The sequence below is a fragment of the Antechinus flavipes genome, chromosome 5, assembly GCF_016432865.1.
Source record: "Antechinus flavipes isolate AdamAnt ecotype Samford, QLD, Australia chromosome 5, AdamAnt_v2, whole genome shotgun sequence".
In the NCBI taxonomy this organism is placed as follows: Eukaryota; Metazoa; Chordata; class Mammalia; order Dasyuromorphia; family Dasyuridae; genus Antechinus; species Antechinus flavipes.
In genome coordinates this window covers 108,695,014-108,716,229 of record NC_067402.1, presented here as the reverse complement: position 1 = coordinate 108,716,229, position 21,216 = coordinate 108,695,014, and the positions used below count along the sequence as shown (strand labels likewise).

The 21,216-nt window shown below is 37.0% G+C and overlaps 1 protein-coding gene across 5 annotated transcripts in view; it reads left to right on the top strand.

The window, feature by feature from the left end:
- CALD1 (caldesmon 1) overlaps positions 1-21,216 on the top strand; it is a 234,717-nt gene that overhangs the window by 110,929 nt on the left and 102,572 nt on the right. For 4 of the 5 annotated variants that reach the window (XM_052001346.1, XM_052001342.1, XM_052001340.1 and 1 more), the window contains exon 3: positions 14,301-14,412. In XM_052001346.1, the coding sequence (XP_051857306.1) occupies positions 14,342-14,412 (71 nt within the window). In that variant the 5' untranslated portion in view covers positions 14,301-14,341. Of the gene's footprint in view, positions 1-13,082; positions 13,193-14,300; positions 14,413-21,216 lie in introns of those variants that run through there. The other variant, XM_052001343.1, reaches the window with a different exon arrangement.

Sequence of the window (21,216 nt, the reverse complement as noted above, 5' to 3'; positions counted from 1 at the left end):
TAAGTATTTGTTATAGTTGTCTAACATGAGGTAGTAATGTGAGGATCAAATTCAAGGTTTGGAGACTTCAATATTTCAAGGATTTGTAATTTCATCCACATAGGACTCACAACTTCTCATCCACTTTAGTGAATGGCCTTGGAAAATTGTTGGGATAGAAAAATTATCCCCCAGTAACCAAGGCAATGAAGAGTCAGGCTGATTTGCAGACATAATCAATTTTGGTGCCCATGTTTGAAAAAATTTAGTAGGATGTGCAGACCTTATACTTCCCCAGTACAACTTTAGCCAACCCAGGTCACTACCATGCCATAATGACACATCATAGGAGAACTCCAGTGTAAGGGGATAACATATGTAAAAACACATTGCAAATTACAAAATTCTCTACAAAATGAGGGTCTTCTAATCTCCTCTAGGGTTTTATACAATTCTCTGAACATAGTACAGTCATAAGATTAGGGATTCTTATCATTGATAACTTAGAGGTTATTTAATGTAGCATTTTGTTCAGAGAAGAAATAGCTTTTATAGCATCCTGACAGATGCCCGGCTAGAATATTTCTCCAGATGGGGAAATACAATAATTTATGAGGCAGCTCATTATATTATTGGACAACTCTAAGGATGATAGGACTCTGGTTCCTGTTTAGACCCTCATTTCTACCTTGGAAGAAATAGTTCTCAATGGATATTTCTATGGTTAGAGAAAGGAAGGGGGGGAAGAAAGATGAGGAGAGAAGAAAATAATGGAGAAGAATGGAGAAAAGAAAAAGAAAAAAAAAAGGAGGAAGAAGAGGAGACGCGGAAAAGAGGAAGAAGTTTAACATGTTCCTGAGTCGTAAGATTTGGTGATATTTATACTCTTGACTAGAGATTACTGAGGTTCCCCTTTTTTAAGCCCCTTTTAATCATTATGGATGTCATTAAACTTAGGAAAGAGGGAAGAAAGGAAGGACGAAGGAAGAAAAGAAGGAAGGAAGGGTAAATATATATCATGACTATGTGAGTGGCTTCCCCATGTTAGTCTTGCCCTCTGAAGTTGGGGGAAATTCTCTTTCAATACTTAAAGAAAAAAATTGGCTATTTCATCGGCAGTTCTGCAGCATTTGTAACCTCTACAGCTAGCAAAATCCTCTCCTCCCAATATCAAGCAAAACTTTCAAAAGCTTATCTAATAAAATAATTTAATAAAAGATCATTAAGAGAAGAATGAATCTGCCTAATGGGAGAAATCAATGATGGTCCTAGAGATGAGAAACTGAAAAATATGACAGATGAGATAATGAAGTGAAGGGATAGGGTGGGGTTTATAAGGATAGAATACAGTAAACAGCGACACAGTATATTAAATGTTTCTGCTCACTTGTTTTTCTTTTTCACAAGAGAGAGTTCAGTTTTGAAGGCAAGAAGGCTGTGATGCAAAAATATATATCTATCAATAAAGCTTTTTTCTTCCACTTCTTTATTCTTCACTATAAATGATAATTCTCTGAGAGACAGGGGGAGAAATATAATGGAACATGCAGATGATGTTAAAAGCTATCAATAAAATTATTTTAATAAATAAAAGTTTGATATAGATAAAATATTATTATTTAAGAAGCCACCCAAAGTTACTTATTTTATGGATCCTGCTTATCACAAGCTTCCCCAAGCTTCAAAATCATAGGTCAAATATCAATTAGACAATAAATATTTACTATACAGTAGGCATTATGAGTAATCACATAGAGAGTTGGAAAGGATCTTAGAAATGTCTAGTCCAATCCTGTAATTTTACAAAGGAAGAAACTGTGGTACTGAGAAATGCCTTCTCTTAACTGAGAAATTAAGTGCCTTATCCAAGCTCTCTTTTACTAACACAAAGGGAAGTGGTAGATAAATAGATTCAAATTCAGGTCTTATAAATCCAAATCCAGTACTCTTCTCACATTATATTAGGCATATAGCATAATTTTACAGAATCAAAATATTTAAAATATTCAGATCTCATATGGTCATAAGCATGAATGGACACTTGGACAATGTCCTTGTCAATGTGTTCAGTTCTTATGACAAATCTTCTATCATGCCTATGAAGAAAAAAGCATAGAAACTTAATGGAAGGTTACACTACAAATGAAAGGAAAATCAGGAATAGCTGCTTCCCAGCTCCTTAGTGCCATTTTATAAATTTTATACCCTTTCTAAGCCAGATACCCTGAGAAAACAATTCCCCCACAAATTTGATTCCAAAAAGTCTTATTATTACATTATTAATTTTGACAAATGTGTGCTAGAACAATTTTGCTTTCTTTCTCTTCCTCCCTCCTTCCTCCCTTCCTTCCTCCTTCCTTCCTCCTTCCTTTCTTTCTTCTTTCTTTTCTTCCTTCCTTTCTTCCTTCCTTCCTTTCTTCCTTCCTTCCTTCCTTCCTTCCTTCCTTTCTTCCTTCCTTCCTTCCTTCTTCCTTCCTTCCTTTCTTCCTTCCTTCCTTCCTTCCTTCCTTCCTTTCTTCCTTCCTTCCTTCCTTCCTTTCTTCCTTCCTTCCTTTCTTCCTTCCTTCCTTCCTTCCTTCCTTCCTTCCTTCCTTCCTTCCTTCCTTTCTTTCTTTCTTTCTTTCTTTCTTTCTTTCTTTCTTTCTTTCTTTCTTTCTTTCTTTCTTTCTTCTTTCTTTCTTTCTTTCTTTCTTCTGTTCTTCCTCCCTCCCTCCTTCTCTCTCTCTCTCTCTCTCTCTCTTTCTTTCTTCACAGTCCTTTGGAACAAGATGGTAAAGGGGAGGGTGAAATTTAAGCCAAACTGTATGCTAGCCTTCGTATGTTTATTTGGTTTTGAGTCCCAAATGAACCATCCAGTTTAGGAAAGAGCAAAACTGTTTGATAAATTGAATTTTTTTAGAGTACAAAAGTTCATTTTCAGCAGTTATGTTGTAGCCCTGCCAAATTTTGCTATTCCCCCTGAAAATACAGTTTTAATGAAAATGTTGTGGTCAGTTCATATTCTGTCAGCAAGGTTTTCAAATTACTTTATAGACATTGATAAGTCAATAATAGTACCCAGCTATTATGTGCAGAGTGCCTACCCCAAGCATAAACCCTGAAAAGTACTAAAAAGCAGTGTAATCATGCCTATTTGACCAGCAAAATGACTCATGGAAAAATAAAATGAAAATTGTGCTGTTCAAGTAGACAAAATCAATTTAATACATATTTTTAACATACTTAGTGAAGGCATATTTATGTAGTTCATATATTCATATGTTTCATATAACATAAATTATATCTATCAAGGCAGGATGCTACAATACAGAGAAACATAGGATCCAGTCCTTGCCCTTATTATCTGGTGGGGGATATACAAAACTTAAATATGTTAAAAAAAGAAAAAAAGAAAAAAGGTAAATCAGCATTCAAATGAGTGACAGAAAGGATACCATAAAGCAAGGTAAAGTTAGTTACCAAATGGCATTGCACGGCAAAAAAAGAAATGCTACATAAGTTTAGAGTATGAAGAAATCACTTAAAGATGGTTGTCACAAAAAATATGAGCTGAACTGAGTCTTTGAATTTAAACACGCAACATTGGAGGAGTGCAGAAGAAAGAGAAGGGGTAAACATTTTAAATGGATAAAACAGTGTGAGTAAAAATCTATAGGGAGAAATGCACAAAACGTTCTTGTGCACACATGTACGGTGTTTTCCGTATTCACCATCCTAGCTCTTGAAGTGCCTTATTCAATATTTTTTTTTGACATACACAACTCTCTACTTATATCGTAATGCACTCATACGGTGCATGGTATTTACGCAACTAGCCACTCACAATAATCAGACTTTTGGATCTTAAATATAACCATTTACCTAACACAAATACAGAAGATACCAATATAGTAAACTTGAGAAACTTGGGTATTCAGGTGCCTTGGACTTGGAATCAAGGTTTGTCTTCAGGAGTTCACATCCTACCTCAGACACTTATTAGCTATGTGACTGGAAAACTCACATCACGCTGCCTCAGTTTTCTCACCTTTAATGAGCTTGAGAAGGAAATGGCAAATCATTCCAGTATTTTGCCAAGAAATCCCTAAATGGGGTTGTAAAGAGTCAGGTGCACCTGAAAAATGGCTGAATAATATTAATAATGCATAAATAATAAATATATATATATACACACTCTCTCTCTCTCTATATATATATATAGATAGATAGATAGATAATCCATATAAAACTGAATCAGTCTTTCCCACCAATGTACAATGTCTTTTGTGAAGAACCCCCTTCCAGAGACCTGGCAGCGAAGCACATGAGGGAGGGGAAGCTCACTCTGGAGTTCAGGATTCAGTATTATTGGTCTGTTTGGGAACATCTGTACCACACAAAACTGCTCTGCACTAGTAGAATGCATAGGGGCAGGTTTTTTTGTTTCTGTCCTTTTATATTCAGTACTTAATGATGGGACATATAACTCCAATAGTAAATACAGATTCATCCATCCATACAAAGAATTATACTTAGACATTCTACCTATTCAATTAAATTCAACACATATTTAAGAACTTACCAGGTAAAATGTTTAGGCTTTGAAAGAAGCAGGGACATTTCTACTTGAGGCATTATGGCACAAGGGAAAGAACCCTGGATTTTGAAAGCTGCCGCTGACACTGTGTGACCTTGGGAAAACTGTTTAAATTCTCTGACCTTGGGGCAGTCAGGTGGTACAATGGATAGAGCACCAACCCTGAAGTCAGGTGGACCTGAGTTCAAATCTGGCCTCAGACACTTAACACTTCCTGGCTGTGGGACTCTGGGCAAGTCATTTAACCCCAATTGCCTCAGCAAAATAAATAAATAAATAATGAATAAATGTTCTGACCTTCTATTTAGTCATCTGTAAAATAAGGATTGGGGATTAAATGGCCTTGGAACTTCCTTATGGGTCTAGATCAATGATCCCATGAGTCTTGGCTCTACTACTTGTGACCTGGGTGATCGAATGAATCACTTCTCATCTCTAAATCTCATTCTGTGAGACAGGAGGGAAGAAAAAAGTGTAGGAGAAGACTTCAAGAAGAACGGACAATGGAGAGTTTCTCTTCTTTTAAGTAAGAGGCTAGAACCTTTTCTAAGAGAACGTATTAGTCAGATGTAGTTGTGGAGAAGGGGAGAGGAGAGTTAGTGCTTGGGGAGCTGAGATGAGTGGAGACTCTAAGAATAATAGCTAGAGAGTATGCTAAGGAATGAACCAGGGATAAATAGGGAGATTGCCAAACGCAGTGGTCACATTGAAAAATAGGAGAAAGTTGTGATTTAACATGTCAGCAAGATCACTCTGCTGCACTCTGAGGTTTCCCAGCAAAAAACAGAGAAGGGAGTTGACTAAGGAATTAATAAGAGATTTTACTTTTTTTTTCATTTGTAAAATGGGGATTATAATGTTTGCCTTACCCATTTCATGGGGTTGGTATGAAGAAAAATGTTTTGCAAACATTAAAGCACTATAGAAAAGTAAATAGTAGTTATTGTTGTTATTGTTTGTGGCTAACCATGAAATGTGGTCTGTGTAGAGGCAAGTATAGCCAAGAAAGGGGTGTATGAATCGGGAGAAATTTACATTGAAAGCAGAGAATCAGTTGTGTGTGAGAGAAACAGAGAGGCAGAGAGACAAGGGAAAGAGAGAGAGAGAGAGAGAGAGAGAGACATTATAGACAGACAGAGACAGACAGACAAAGAGAAAGAGAGATAGACAGACACAGAGACAGAGAGAGAGGAAGAGAGAGACAGAAACAGAGACAGACGGAGGAAGGGAGGGCAGGAGGGAAGGAGAGAGGGAGATTAGGGGAAGTGGAAAAGTGGAAAAGTAATGTTTGTGATGAAGGAGAGAAATCTCCAAAGTTCAGGGTCCTGGAACCTGGAGGGTGATCCAGTCTGAGGTGTGGCCACATGCTGATTTATGGATCCTTGAAGTTAAGAAAATAGAGAAAACATGATACAAGAGATAGTGTAGGACCCCAGTGTGGGTGGTAAAGTTTCTGAGAACAAAATGTGAGTCTGGGAGAGCAATAAAAAATGGTGTTTCAGAGAGAGTAGTATAGACTAGGGCTTCTTAAATTTTTGGCACTCAAGACCCTTTTTCACCAAAGAAATTTTTATGCTACCCTGAGTCTATAGGTACATAAATAGGTGTGCAAATCAAACATTTACTAAAATAAATCATAAAGAAATTTATTTTAAAACAACTTTTCCATGCATTAAAGACAAAAGCAAATTTGCATACTAATGAGTTGAATGTGCTTGTTTATTTTTACATAAAGAATTAAATTTTGGCAGAATATTTGATACCTTCTACAGTTGCCAAATTTTTCACACAAAAAATTACTCCCACACAATTTAAGAAGTTTTTGTCTAAATGAATGGGAGAGGAGGACTGCAAATTATGAGAATCAGAGGGAAAGGCGTTTGGAACATCTCAAGTTGACACTAGGGACTGTGGACCAAGCCAACAATCTCTCTTTACCTATTTAGCTGAGGGAATAGGAGATGAAGTCTCCCTGAGAAAGGGCAATGGGGGTTATAGTGTCTAGAAAAAAAACAAGTGTTACCACTAAGTCAAGGAAATGGTTGCAATTGAGAGGAGAAGAGGAAAGCTGGAGTTAGAGGTAAGAGAGAAATTAGTTTAAGGTAAAAGTTTGATACCAAAAGTACAATGTGACACAGTGTTAAAAGGTAGTACATATCTGAGAGTGAATATAATAAATTAAAAAATATTAGCAAGTGCTCATTATATGTAAAGTACTCTACTAAGCACTGAAGATAAAAATAAAGAAGTTAATCCTTTTCTCAAGGAGCTCATACTCTAATAGGAGGAAACAACACAGGTGGGCAGGGGCTGCAGTCACTGCAAAGGTTGGTTTTAGGCCACAAGATCATAGATTTCTATCTGGAAGAGACATTTGTGGTGATCAAGTCCAAATCCCTCAATTTACAGGAAAACTTGAGGCTAAGAAATTAAGTGACTTGCCCAGTTAACAAAATAAGTGGGCAGAAGTCACATCTCCATGAGGGCTGCATCCTTGGACAGTGGCTGTGGGGACTGGACTACAAACAGGTCCAATGATCAGAGGCAAGGGCAAGGGGCACGGCTATTTCCAAGGCTCTTTAGTTTACCTGGTCATCAGTAATGGCTGTTGGTAGTGGCTGAATGGATGGTCCCTTTTCCACAAGAATTCCCCGAACCATTGTCTATGATGATGGCTGCCATTGATGATGAGATTGGGTGGACATCCACAAGATCCATGCCATTTAATTCAATAAACATTTATTAAACACTTACTAAGTATAGAGAATGTTTTAGGTATGAGGGAAATAACAAAAGTCTTTAAGAAATGACATATCCAGTCGGATTGGGGATAAAATATACACAAATAATTGCAATACAAAATAAAACAAGATAAAGACATAGGTACAAAGTGATATTGCCTATCTCTCTAGAAAGGTAGGTTTATTACTGAATAGAGGTCAGAGGAGGCTTCATAGAGAAAGAATTTTATCTCTATTTTAAGAGCGTTCAAAAATTCAATAGCTAACAACAGAGAAGGAAGGATTCAGACACAAGAACTGGTTTAAACAAATGTCCAGAGTCAGGAAAGTAAAAAACCTATGCAGAAAATAGTGAACAGTCTGGTCCATGATGGGAAGTAAAGGAACTATATAGATCTATCTTATAGATAAAGACAAACTATCAAAACCATGGAATCTCAGAATCTCAGGGGTCTTTTAATTCAATCCACACCATGAACTAGGAATACTCTTACAATATTTCTGATAAGCAATCATCCAGCCTTTATTTCAAAGTCACCAAGGATGAATAATCCGCTCTCCTAGTTAGCTCTTTCTATTTCCAGTCAAAGTTGATTGTTTAAAGATTTTTCCTTACATCATGCTGATGATGTATGCTCCAAAAGTAAGGTAACATTGTTGTATGTTTTCATTCAGTCATTTCAAATTCTTCTGATCCCATTTGGGGTTTTCTTGGCAAAGATACTAGAGTGATTTGTTATTTCCTTCCAGCTCATTTTACAGATTAGGAAACTGAGGCAAACAGAGTTAAGTGATTTACCCAAGGTCACACAGTTGGGGAGATTTCAAGGAGATAAAACTTCCTTAATCCAGGCTCGGTGCTCTATCCACTTTATGGAGCTAAATTATCCAGATTATGGATAACTTTGATTGCTGAGTTAAGAATTTGGATTTTGTATCATAAGCGATAAGAAGCCACTGAAAAGTGCAATCATGAAATGACTAAATATCTGCATTGGAGTGAGGAGAGACTAGAAACAGAAGTGTACAGAGAGAGTCTATTGGAATAATCTAGGCAATTGGTAATGAAGTTCTTACTGGAGCCCTGGCAGGGAGAATAGAAGTAAGGTGATGCAGGTAAGGAACCTGAAAGGTAAGCGATTTGTCCTGTAAGTGGTACATGCGTCTAATGAGGATGCATTAGGAAAGAATAGAAGTATATGTTAGCAGGAAGCAGGAAGAAATGAGATGATAGTTTGAAATCACCAGTGTTCCAGATAGAATAAAAAGATAATGATCAAATTCACTGGGGTGAGGACCAAAGGGAAGGAGCTTATGAATAAACACTGAAACAAACACATAGCTGTAGCTTCCAAAAGTAATGTTTGTATGGTAGACCTTCAACCATGGCTGTGGGCAAGAAGAACCAAATGCAGTGATATGTTCAATGTCTTAAGTGGCTCTGTGACTCAGAGGCTCCAATTACCCCTTCCTGACCACTGACTTGTGTGGTCCAAGGGGTCCAAGGGTAACTTTTGTGGCCATATTTCTGTGGTTCAACTCAGATATGGTGCTTTTGTTTGTTGCTCTTTTCAGCCATTATCACAGCTGAATTAAATTCGATGAAATAGCAGCATAATCAATCCCTTCATTTGTTGAAATAGACCAAATGTCCATTTTAGTTATTTCCCTGGGCAGTGATTTGGGAAGCCCTTCAAGAGAGCTGCCTTCAGACATTTGAAGGATTATCATATGGAAGAGCCTGCACTTATTCCCCTAGAGCACCCCCCCACACACACACACTCCAAAGAATGACCAAGAACTGTTGGTAGAAGTTATAGAGAAAACACATTTCAGTATGATGTAAGGAAAAATCTTTTAAACAATCAAATTTGACTGGAAATAGAGCTAACTAGGAGAGCGGATTATTCATCCTTGGTGACTTTGAAATAAAGGCTGGATGATTGCTTATCAGAAATATTGTAAGAGTATTCCTAGTTCATGGTGTGGATTGAACTAAAAGACCCCTGAGATTCTGAGATTCCATGGCTTTGATAGTTTGTCTAGATCTATCATTTGCCAAAAAGAACTAGTGGATCTAGGTTGTGCTTCCATTTCTTTCTCTCTTGAATGTAGACTGAGTATGTTAGGATATATTTATTCACTTGGAGCCACTGCTGATGCTCCATCACCATCTGATATTATCAATTGCCTGTTTCCAATTTCAGAACTTAAACCAACTCTTCTGGTTTGTGGTACTACAATATGAAAAATCTAAAAAAGCCTAGAAACTAAGACACTAGGGATACATAAATTTTTTTAAATGACAGCGCTTATTCTTTTTTTTTAAATCAATTCCTGTTATTTGCTTGGTTTCTGAGTTCAAAGTGTTGTGCCCTTTAAAATTACAATTAACTGATGAATCACTCTTCATAATTTTGCAACCATTTTTTTTGGTCATTAAACCTCCAAAGGTTCTGTTATGAAGGTGATAATCACAATAACTCACAGGTGATAATTCTCTGAGTTTTGAGGACATAGAATAATGAGAGTCAGATGAAATAAAGCTGAAATCTAGATATGGTTCTAAATTCAAAGATTCTCTGTCCCTTCCACAAAATTAAGAGAATTAGCTATAGCAGTTTTTCATTATGCCAAAGAATAGAGTGTGGAATGGAGAAAAGCAAAAGTAGAAAAAGGAGAATATTTGAATTATAAAATCTGTGACATAGATTTATTATACAATCATGGGGAAAATGTGTTGGCAATAAGAATGTGTCTCATTTTTAAAAATATGACATACAGAAACCTAAATATAATAACATAAATCAAAATGTACTTTATAGTATCCCAAAAATGTTCTTGACTTGACAAAGGAAATCATTTTAAAGTAGTAAATCTCTCCTAGAACATACAGCAAATTTCAACATTCTGACATGTCCAAAAACTTTTCAGAAACATATCTATTGAATAAATTAAGCCATACTTTGCTTGCATATTATGTTTCTCTGATGTGTCCTTCTGCGATATTCAGAATTTGTATTGTTCAATAAAACATCTCTGAGCTAACTTTACATCATTTCATTGGTTCAAAGATTGCTCCCTAACCAATCATCATACCATTCTCTCCGTTTCCTCTACCCCCATCCCCCAGTGCTGTTGGAAAGAAGCCAAAACGGGCTGGGGGTAAGAGAGGAAATGAGGGATTACTAGCTGGGGCACGGAAGCTGCTGCTCCCCAAACTGAGAAGGGTGGGGGGAGAGAAAGAAATAATATATAAAAGCCTCCCCAGGCAGGGCCTCCTGTATATGGGAACCATGCCAGAAAACTTTAGGGGAGCTATAGAAAAGAAGCAGGGATTAAGGTGGCCCCCACACGGGAGTGTGAGACCTGCTGAAAGTTATATTCTTAACCAGCTTAGAACATCATGTCCTTACACACACACACACCCCTCTCTTATCCCCAGAGAATGCACCCCAAACAAAACATACCTGAAGACTGACACCATACACAATTAATTCCCCAACAAATACATCCCCCACATTCCAGATTGACTGAAACAAATACTGATGTACAAACCCACTAAATATATGTATCTACCTACATATATATACACCAATATATGATTCTGTGTGTATATATATAATTTATATATGTGTGTAAGACATATATACATATATATACTTCTCTCTCACTGCTGCATGTTTCTTTTTTTGCCCATTTGTCGCTTTCTTCACCTTATTTGCTTTTTTCTCCCGCACTCTGCAATGCACATAAACCCAGAACTCCATGACAGTTAAGTGACAAAATAATTTGCTAGGTAAGCTGATGGTGGAAGATATGGGTATTTGACAGAGTTCAATATGGGCAAGAGAGAGAGATTTGAGTGGATGGAAAGCAAGGAAGAGCAAGGTACCAGAAGAACATGGAGCTAAGTGAAAAAAATGACTTTTCTATATTAGCTTCTGGAGATAATCCTAGATTTTATGGCACAGATGCATTCTCTGTCTGCCTTGTGGCCATTCCTGGGTGACTTAGCGCCTTCATCAGAGGGCAGGCAGAAGAAATAGCAGAAATATAAATTCTAACTACAGCTGCTATTCAGTGACCAAAATGACTCATATAAAGTTGGATGGGGAAGAGAACAAAACCTAGTGGTTTGGATGATTTCAGGAATCCAAGCTACACAGAAATCTCAAAATTTGTCACTGTCAAGCAGAAATGGATTTCTGTCTTTATCCCATTTCTGCTTGTGGTTGATATATTTATCTGGGAATTCTGCACAGACAAGAAGGCTTTCTATGAAGAAAACAAATAGATGGCCATTTGTGTGTAGAATTCCATCTCCCTCTCCCTTAAATCTGGGGAGTCAGAGAAGGGTACAGCAACCTCCCCCTCCCAAGACAACAGATCTTGGAGGAAAATATGGGAGGAAGAAGAGACTGGGACTATCTATCTAAGTTAACTGGACTTCCTGCCAGTTTCAGTATGCACATGAATGAATGTACGGGCAACATGCTGGGAAATGCAAAGAATCTTAGCAGCTAGCTAAGTCTGGCAAAGTAGGGTTTGGGAAGCTGCTTTTCTTTCTATCTAATAAGTAAAAATTTATAGAAATTATATAGACATATACAAATCTTCATATATATTCATATATTTCTATATGTGTATGCACGTATGCTTACACCAATATCTATAGATATAGAAATCACAAGTCCCTCTTCCCATGAATTTATCTATCTATATAATATATATGTGCATATATGTATATGTGTGATATATATACATACACATATATACATTCATATATATATATATATTTTTTCTCTTTCACTGCAGTATGTGTTTCTTTCTTTGATTGCCATTTGTCACTTTCATATATATTTGGGGGTTGTTAAAGGAATTAATTATTAAATAAAAGGAAAGTATTTGGAATCAATAACTGAATTCGAATCCCAGTTGAGAGATGGTACAGTGGAGGGGACCTTGGATTTTAAGTCAGGAAGAACTCAGACATTTATTAGTCAAGTTCCTGTGCCTTAATTTCCTCATCTGTAAAATGGAGGTGATTAAATTAAATGGCCTCTAGGGTCCTTTCCAATTCTATATCACTTCCTACTCATGTGACCTTGGGAGAAAGTCACTGATTCCCCTCTTTGGACCTCAGTTTCTTCATCAGTAAACCAAGGAAGTCAGTTTGCTTAATCTCCAAAATCCTTTTAGTCCCTAAATCCAATAAGCTTATGATCCTAAAATTGAGCTCCAAACTAACAATTTCAAGATTCAAAAGATTAATTAAAAGAATTTCTATATTTACAATAGCCTATAAGATTTGAAAAGAGGAGAAGAGGAAAGAACATAAACTTTCTATCATTTGTGCATGTGAGTGTCTGTGTGTTTAAGAATTTAAAAAAAAAGAATTAACTTCACAAGAGAAAGTTCCTGGCCTGAACTCCTGCATGAAGTTTAGCTTTTTGCTCTTTTCAAAGGTGCTGCCATGAGGTAGGGGCTGCAGATTTTACACAGCTCCCCATTTTTTTTTTAATGTAGGGCAAATGGCTTGTCTCATGTGCACAGAAAGGGCTGGAAAATATTTTTTTGTGATCGGAGTGCAGCGGGGAAGTCTGGGATTCCAGAGGAAGTGGAGGCCTCCCGCTCCACACAGGAAACAATCTCCAAGCAGGCCTTAAATGCCAGATTCCAGGCCGAGTTTAACTAACCACTGACAGCTCTGTAAACAAAGCAAGGACAAAAAGAGCCCAGCTTTCCCTTTTCTGGTAGTCATTTTGGGTTTGGGGGCTGCAGGGGAATTCTGGAATACTTGACTTCATGGCACAGAAAGCCAGGGGGAAAGGGCTTCTCATTTGAAGAGCTGCAAAGGGGAGATCTTGCCTGGAATAAAACCCCCAACGAGGAGGTAGGAGAGAGGAAAATGGGTGGATTATACTTGTAAAAAGAAAAAAAAAAGAATTGGGATTTTTGATACCTGAGAGAGTTTGTTCTTTATTGTGTTATTTTAAAATATGTTGCTGCTTAGGTATATTTATTTGTGATTTGTTTGCTGTGATATTTACTATCAATAGTAATATAATTTCATAATATGTAACATACTATTGAATTTCTCTTTTCCCTCCCCTTTCCTTCTCCCTCTCCCACTCTCCTACGCTGTCTCTCTCTGTCTCTGTCTCTCTCTCTTTCTCTCTCTCCTCTTTTTTTGCTTCTCTCCCTTTCTCTTTCTTGCCTTCTTTCTTCCTCTCACCTTCAATCCCTCTCTCTCCCTCCTTTTTTCCCCCTCTCTCCTTTTCTCTTTTCCCTCTTCTCTTCCTCTCTTCTTTTTTTCCTCCTTTTCTTTCTCTTTTTCCTTCTTTCTCTCCCTCTCCCTTTCTCCTCTCTCCCTTTCTCCTTCCCTTTGTCTCTCTTCCTCTCTTCCTCTCCTTCCCTCTTTCTGTCTCTGTTCCTCCTTCCCTCTCCCCTCCTCTCTTTCTGTCTCTCTGTGTGTATCCCCCTCCCCTTTTCCCTCTCTCCATCTCTCCCTCCATTATCTTTTCTGATCCCCCGCCCAGGTCCTAATTGTCCATTCCTTCTTTCTTGCCACTCTCCCTTGTTCTCTTATGGTCTCTGTTTACTTCTTCTTTTAGCTTTTTCCTGTGGGATCAGCAAACTTCAAAGAGAAAAGGCATTCCCCAGCTTTCCAGTGATTCCACAAATGTTTCAAGTAGACAAAGCTATCTTTCTTCTGAATTTTTGGATCTTTTGGGGGATGGGGGAGGGGGTGTGCACCACTAAACCTGGGACTTTCATTTCTTTACTGCTATGAACCGTTAACTGACACTGACTTTAACATATGCTGACAATCTTGCTAGTAAACTCAACTCAGAAACCTATGGGTTCCCTGCCAGTCCTCAGACACTCCTTTAAAGGAAAGGAAAATAACGAAATGAAATAAAATTAGAAAAGGAGCACAAGTTTTTGTAGGCTAGGGCTGCCCCGGGTCCCATTTGATGTTGGAATCTTTTCCCTTGCAGAACCAGACCTTATCTGGCCTCCCCAAATCTGAATATACACCATGGACGATTTCGAGCGCCGCAGAGAACTTAGGAGGCAAAAACGCGAGGAAATGCGCCTTGAAGCAGAAAGGTAAGGATTGGGGCTTTGGAAATGCAAATACTGTATTAGGAGAGGTGTTGGGGATCATGGAACATCGGCGTTTGGGGGTGGGGGGTAATGAGCAGATCTTGCGAGTCTCCTCCACTCCCCCAAGCCAAACCTTGAAGAATCATCTCTTTGTACTGTTTCCAGAAGCAGTCTCTGAGCTCTGTGTGTACATTTAAAAGTTATTCAGTAAGTTAAGGATTCAGAGAGAGGGAGATGCTTCAAAGAGACACAAGGACCAAAAGTGGCCTTTTGGGAGGCAGAGGGACATTGAATCGTGGAAATGCCTGGAAAGAGCTTAAATGTGGAAAATGACAGAACAATGAGAAAGCCTGGATAACAGAACCTTTAGGAAACATGACACAGAAATCTTCAGGCTGGCTGATGGACAGAGATCTATCCCACTCAGATTGTATGATGACTTTTTTCTTTCTTCTTGTTAGAGAAGCATACACAAACCTTCCAGGTTTGTAGTCAATTCCATGTATGGATGGGAAGAATCTATATCTGAATTTTATTCAAAGAAACCTGGATGATGATGATTCTTAGAGTCATCACCACATCATATATTGATATATATGATGTATATGTATACATATATATGCATATATGTGTATATGTATATATCACACAAATACACATATTTTATATAATATATTTAATATATGCCTATGTACATAAAATACATACACATATATATTTATGTATTTATAAACACACACATTTATGTTTATAGAAATATACATATATTTGTGTGTATATAATATACATATGTTTCTGTATATATAAAATACACATGTATATTTATATACATACACTTATAATTTTTTATTGCTGTCTGAGAAATGAAGTTATCAGATAGATGTAAATAGTGGTTTGGGCTGACTAAAATAAAGAGAAAGAATAGGGTGGGTCCCAGAAAAATAACAACAAAAGATCTGATTCCTTAAATATTATTATTTCTCGCAGTGTCCTTGTGAAATAGTCTGACAATAAGTATTTACAAAATTTGAGCCCAGGAGTTACTCAGAATCTAGCCATGAGGCAGTGATTTAATAGGAACCGAATAGTTCCAATATTCATGAGAAGAAGTGCTTGTTGAGACAGAGTCCATGCCCAGTATTGTGTGGGCTAAGGCAATAGTAGATACAATCTCAACCCTAAGCCTGTAAGGCATTTACACCCTATTTGGTTTTCCCTTAGAAAGTAAACTCTTCAGGAGCAGGCATAAATAGTTTGGGGAGGGAGTCATGATCTGGTAGTAAAATTAGTCAACGGAAGTTGTTTAGGGGAGGTGGACCCATAAAGGGAATGGTGAGCATGGATTGGTGGGAGGAGGAGAGAAAAGGGCTATCCACTGGAGAATATCCACCATAAAAGGCACACTGAGAGAAACAAGAAAGATAATCCAGGATTATAAGAGATTAACCTGGGAAAATTTAACAAGAGTCTAAGAGGTACTGAAAAAAGTAATAGCAATATGAACTAGGAGTTCAAATTTTATTTGAAAAATACTGGCCATGTACTTTATTTATGCTCACGAACAGGAAATGTTTTTCAAAACGTATCTTGGCAGCATTTGGGGAAGGAATAAAGGATAAAGAATAAGGACAGCTATATAGATATATATTTTACGCATATGTAAAATATATATCATATATGATATATGACGCTAAGAAGCATAACATAATGAGGGTTTGGTGTAGGATTGAAACCATAAAAAAATGAGAAAAGATGTGATCTAAGAGACGTTTTAGATCAGTCGGTAAACCTTTGTAGCTTAGATGGTTTTGGAGGGCAAATGAGATGGAAGATGAAAAGATAACTCAAATTGCCCAGATATAGAAAATTATTAATGACATTGACCCCCAAAATGGGGAAGTTGGGAATAAATACAGTATTTAAGGGGATGACCAGAAGGAGATGATTATTTTCATTTTCTAGTTATTAAATTTAAGGTATTCAGAATATATCTGTTTAGTGTGGTAATTTAGCAGTGGAAGATTTCAATTTTTGTCCATAAAGAAAACAAAATTAGAAATTCATTTTGGGAGTCTTTAGCATAGCAATTGTATTGGAATGATTACAGATAGGTAAAAATGAATGTTTCCCATACAGGGGGAAAAAAAAAAGTATGGACTGCTCAAGGGGTAGAGGCAAGGGAGAGCTGAGAATAGGAAAGCTGTGAAAAACATTGACAACCCACAGGTACACAAAAGATAAGAGGAATAATGTAGGCAAGGACTTCATGTCATGCTAGTCAGATGTGGGATTTCAAGGAACACAGGGATGATATTGAATTAAGTTGGTCTAAATGGTTATTAGGAGCTGGCAAACTACTAGCTGACACATTCATACAACAAAGGTAGATGAAATAAAGCTATACACATAAAGTTCTCCTATAAGTGCTCCATCCCCTGCATAGCCCACAGATGCTATGGGCTCTGACTTTATATTGAGATAATCAAAAAGAGCTGGAGCCTTTTATGGGATGTGCCATTCTATGGTTGGCCAGATAAGGCTAAACCCAAGGGTTAGAATTCCTTTGGTGTCATAGATAGCACTCATAGATATTCATCAGTCACTCCATGACCCTGGCCCTCGCCCTCCCTCTAAAAGAAGGGGCCCTGCCTAACCAGTCTATATCACCAGAGATGTAGGGAGGGGCGCAAAAATCCAGTCAGGGCATTTCCAGATCAGAGAATCATATTCTCTTCTTTGTTCAGGACTCTGGCAAAATCTAAACTGAAGGTTCCCCCTGCCCTGCCCTCCATGTCTACAGTTTTGGCTTCTGGGAAAACCAAAGGGTCTATCAGCATTGTTAACCAGATCAGAACAGGGTCAAATATAAGGAATTGCAGAATTTTAAATGACCAGATGAAGAGACAGACTGCAACTCTGCCTCGAATGGTCTGCATTCTCTTAATAACCAACAGTGTCCAAGCACCATATCTCATGGGGGGAGCCAAGTTAAAAGGCTACTACAGGCTAAAACAAGTGACCACAGCTAGTCAAGGCAAAGCATGAAGATAAGAACTGGAATGCTAACTATGTGTCAGAAGATCGTGGAAGGAATTGTTACCAGAAGTTTAAAAAAACAAAAACAAAAACAAAAAAAAACAACTCTTCCATGGGCCAGTTCCTTCCAACTTCATGTCCTTGTCCAATCTGCCTTTGCCTGGATCAGCTCCAGGTAATCTCTGATTATCTGTGGACTAGAAAACTGCCCTCTCAGGAAGAATAGTCAGTGATGTCAGCCGTGGCTGTAGCTATCTGATACTTCTTTCTTCTGCCTCTGCTGTGATTTCCCTTCTAGGGATCTACAGTTTTCCAGAGCAGATCTCACCTGTTACTCTGGATCTTTTCAGGGAAAGGAGTCAAGATGATTAATTGTGGGCAGTGAGATAAGAGACTGGAGTTTCAGGAGAGAATGTGAGAGAAATATTAAGACTTCTTTGGGCTGGTTGGGGTCAGTTCATAAGTAGATAACTGGAATTTAAAGTAATCTAGGATTTCTCCATTTTTCATTATATTGTTTTAGGACAAGAAAGGTCCAATACTTAAATCAGAATTGCCACACTTGATTATATTCATAGCCCTTTTTCTGCCTGGGAAAGTGTTATCAAGGGAAGCTTTGTGAAAGGATTTTACTTCTTTATTTTCAGCCTCAAAAGATGCACTTAAACTTCTTGATTTTCCTTAACATCCTATTGGGGAATTGACCACTCACTAATTAATCTAAACCCTTCACGAATCTATACATTTGTCTAAGAACCTTACTTTTCTTTAATGTGGTGTTACAAATAGTGTGATGTACTTGAAAACTGGAAGATCTGGATTCAAGTTCTACCTGAGACTCTCAGTAGCTGTGTGATCCAAGGCAAGATCTCTTGCCTCTCTGTGCTTTATCTCAATCAATAAACATTTATTAAACCCCTACAATTTGCCAACCTCATTTAGCCTGAGGATACAAAAAGACGCAAAAGATCATCCTAAGTCAAGAAGCTTACAATCTAATGAATATATGCAAGGCAAGCTATATATAGGATAAGTAGGAAATTATAATAGTCTTGATAGGATTGTTTTTAAGATCAAATGAGATTTTATATTATATATATACATAAGAGTATATGTATGTATATATGTATGCTTTGCAAATCTTAATTATATGTCACCTAGTATGATTGTTATTTTTATTATTTGTTGCCTATCATGGTTTTTTTTTTTTTTTTAAGATTTCTTTTTATTTTTCTCAAATTTATCTTGGGCTTCAAGAGGGATCTTTAGTTCTAAGTAGTTGAGATTTGGTGACCAAATCTGATATTATAAACTTGGAATATAGCCCCTCTTAGCCTTCATCTTCAAACTGAAGTATGCTGTAAGTTTGTTCCCCATTTATTCTTGTATAGAAGCCTTTCCACTGTTTTAATCATCAGATATTGTTCTCCTCTTGACTATTTCCAGATCTACGCTGGTTTTCTGGAGGTTCAGAAAACAGAAAGCAAATATTATTCTATCTGTGCTCCACGGAATGCACCAAGAATGGAAGAGAGTTGCTGATTACTCTAAGGAATGGAAATTGGGAAATAGTCAAATATACATTGGAATGAGCAATAAGAAGAAAGTTTTAGAGATTCTAGAATGCTAGGGAAAACCATATTCAAGTAACAAGCTGAGACAGAGTTTCAAGAGTGAGTGAGGAGTTTGTTCAGCAATGATCACAAGGTCACAGAAAATGAGGACTGAGAAATAGCAGTTGGAGGATATTGGGTCTCTTCTTGCGGTGTATTATTCAATACTTTAAATCAATGATTTGGATGAAAGCATGTAAGGTATATTTATTTGTACTTGTGGATGACATAAAAGGCTGGCTAAGATATTGGATAACAGTAAAAGTTCAGAAAGCTCTTGGCAGGTTGGAATAAAAGGTTGGAACTAGCAAGATGAAATATAAAAGAGATACATGTAAATTCACATTTTTAGGTTCAAGAATCAATTATACACATATAAGATGGGGAAGATATGGATTAGTTTTGGTTTCACATTTTTTTCTGGTTTTCACACACACCAGTTTTGGTAGTCACATTTAAATGTGCGAAAATGACTTAAGAATTTCAGTGAACTGATATCTTACCATGATGCTTGGTGAATAGTAGGTGTTTGATAAATGTTTATTAATTGATTGATTGCTAGCTCAGTACAAGCTATGATGTGGTATGATGGCCAAAAAAGCTAATTCTAAGGTTGGCTAATTTTTTAGAATTGAGATGTTCTAAACAAGTGTGGTAATTATCCTACAATGCTCTGCCCAGTTTAGGCCACAAATAGGAAATTGTGTTCATTTCTAGGTGCCATATTTTTTATTATTTTTTAAAATTTTAATAGCTTTTTATTTACAAGTTTTATGCATGGGTAATTTTACAGCATTGACAATTGCCAAACTTTTTGTTCCAATTTTTCCCCTCTTTCCCCCATCCCCTCCCCTAGATGGCAGGATGACCAATACATGTTAAATATATTAGAGTATAAATTAAATACAAAATAAGTATACATGTCCAAACCATTATTTTGCTGTAGAAAAAGACTCGGACTCTGAAATAGAGTACAATTAGCCTGTGAAGGAAATCAAAAATGCAGGCGAGCAAAAATATAGGGATTAGGAATTCTGTGTAGTGGTTCATAGTCATCTCTCAGAATTCTTTCGCTGGGTGTAGCTGGTTCAATTCATTACTGCTCCATTGGAACTGATTTGGTTAATCTCATTTCTGGAGATGGCCACATCCATCAGAATTGATCATCATATAATATTGTTGTTGAAGTATATAATAATCTCCTGGCCCTGCTCATTTCACTCAGCATCAGTTCATGTAAGTCTCTCCAGGCCTTTCTGAAATCATCCTGCTGGTCATTTCTTACCGAACAATAATATTCCATAACATTCATATACCACAATTTATTCAGCCATTCTCCAATTGATGGGCATCCATTCAGTTTCCAGTTTCTGGCCATTACAAAGAGGGCTGCCACAAACATTCTTGGTGCTATATTTTTAAAGGAACATTGACTGGGACATTTCCAAGGCAGTTCAGTCAAGATGCTGGAGAAATCGGGAAAATGTACCATATATGGAGTTATCTGTTTAATTGAATCAAATTGATGTTTGACCTGGAAAAAGAAAATATAATAGCTCTGTTCAAGTAGCTACTATGAGAGGCAATGGAGAGTGCTTGGAAGTGTTGGTTTTAGCGTCTGAAAAACTGGGTTCAAATTTGAGCAACATTGACCTAACCACATTTTTTTCTCCTTCATAAAATGGACATGCCATAATATTCTGTGAGGAAAAAACAATTTGTAAGTCTTAAATAACTATAGAAATGTATAGATGTGGGAGTAGAAAAGGAAGGTTTATTTGCCATTGGAAAGCCATCAATTTTAGCGGAGAGAACATTGGACTCAAAAACAGAGCTAAAAGACTTTGGTCACATTTCTGGTCACCATTAATAGTGGAATTTGTGATCTAGATTTAGAGCACAATGATATTTAACCTCTATGATTCTTTATATTTGACCATCCAACCTACAGAGTTGTTTTAAGGATGAAATAAAATTAAATATATTATATGTATATATATACATACATATATATACATATGTATGTATAGGTATAAAACTACATTTACCTTAACATATATATATATGTATGTATGGGAGTATGTATAGGAGTATAGTATGTATAGGAGTATATATGTTTATATATATAGATGTATGTGTATGTAAACCTTAAAGCACT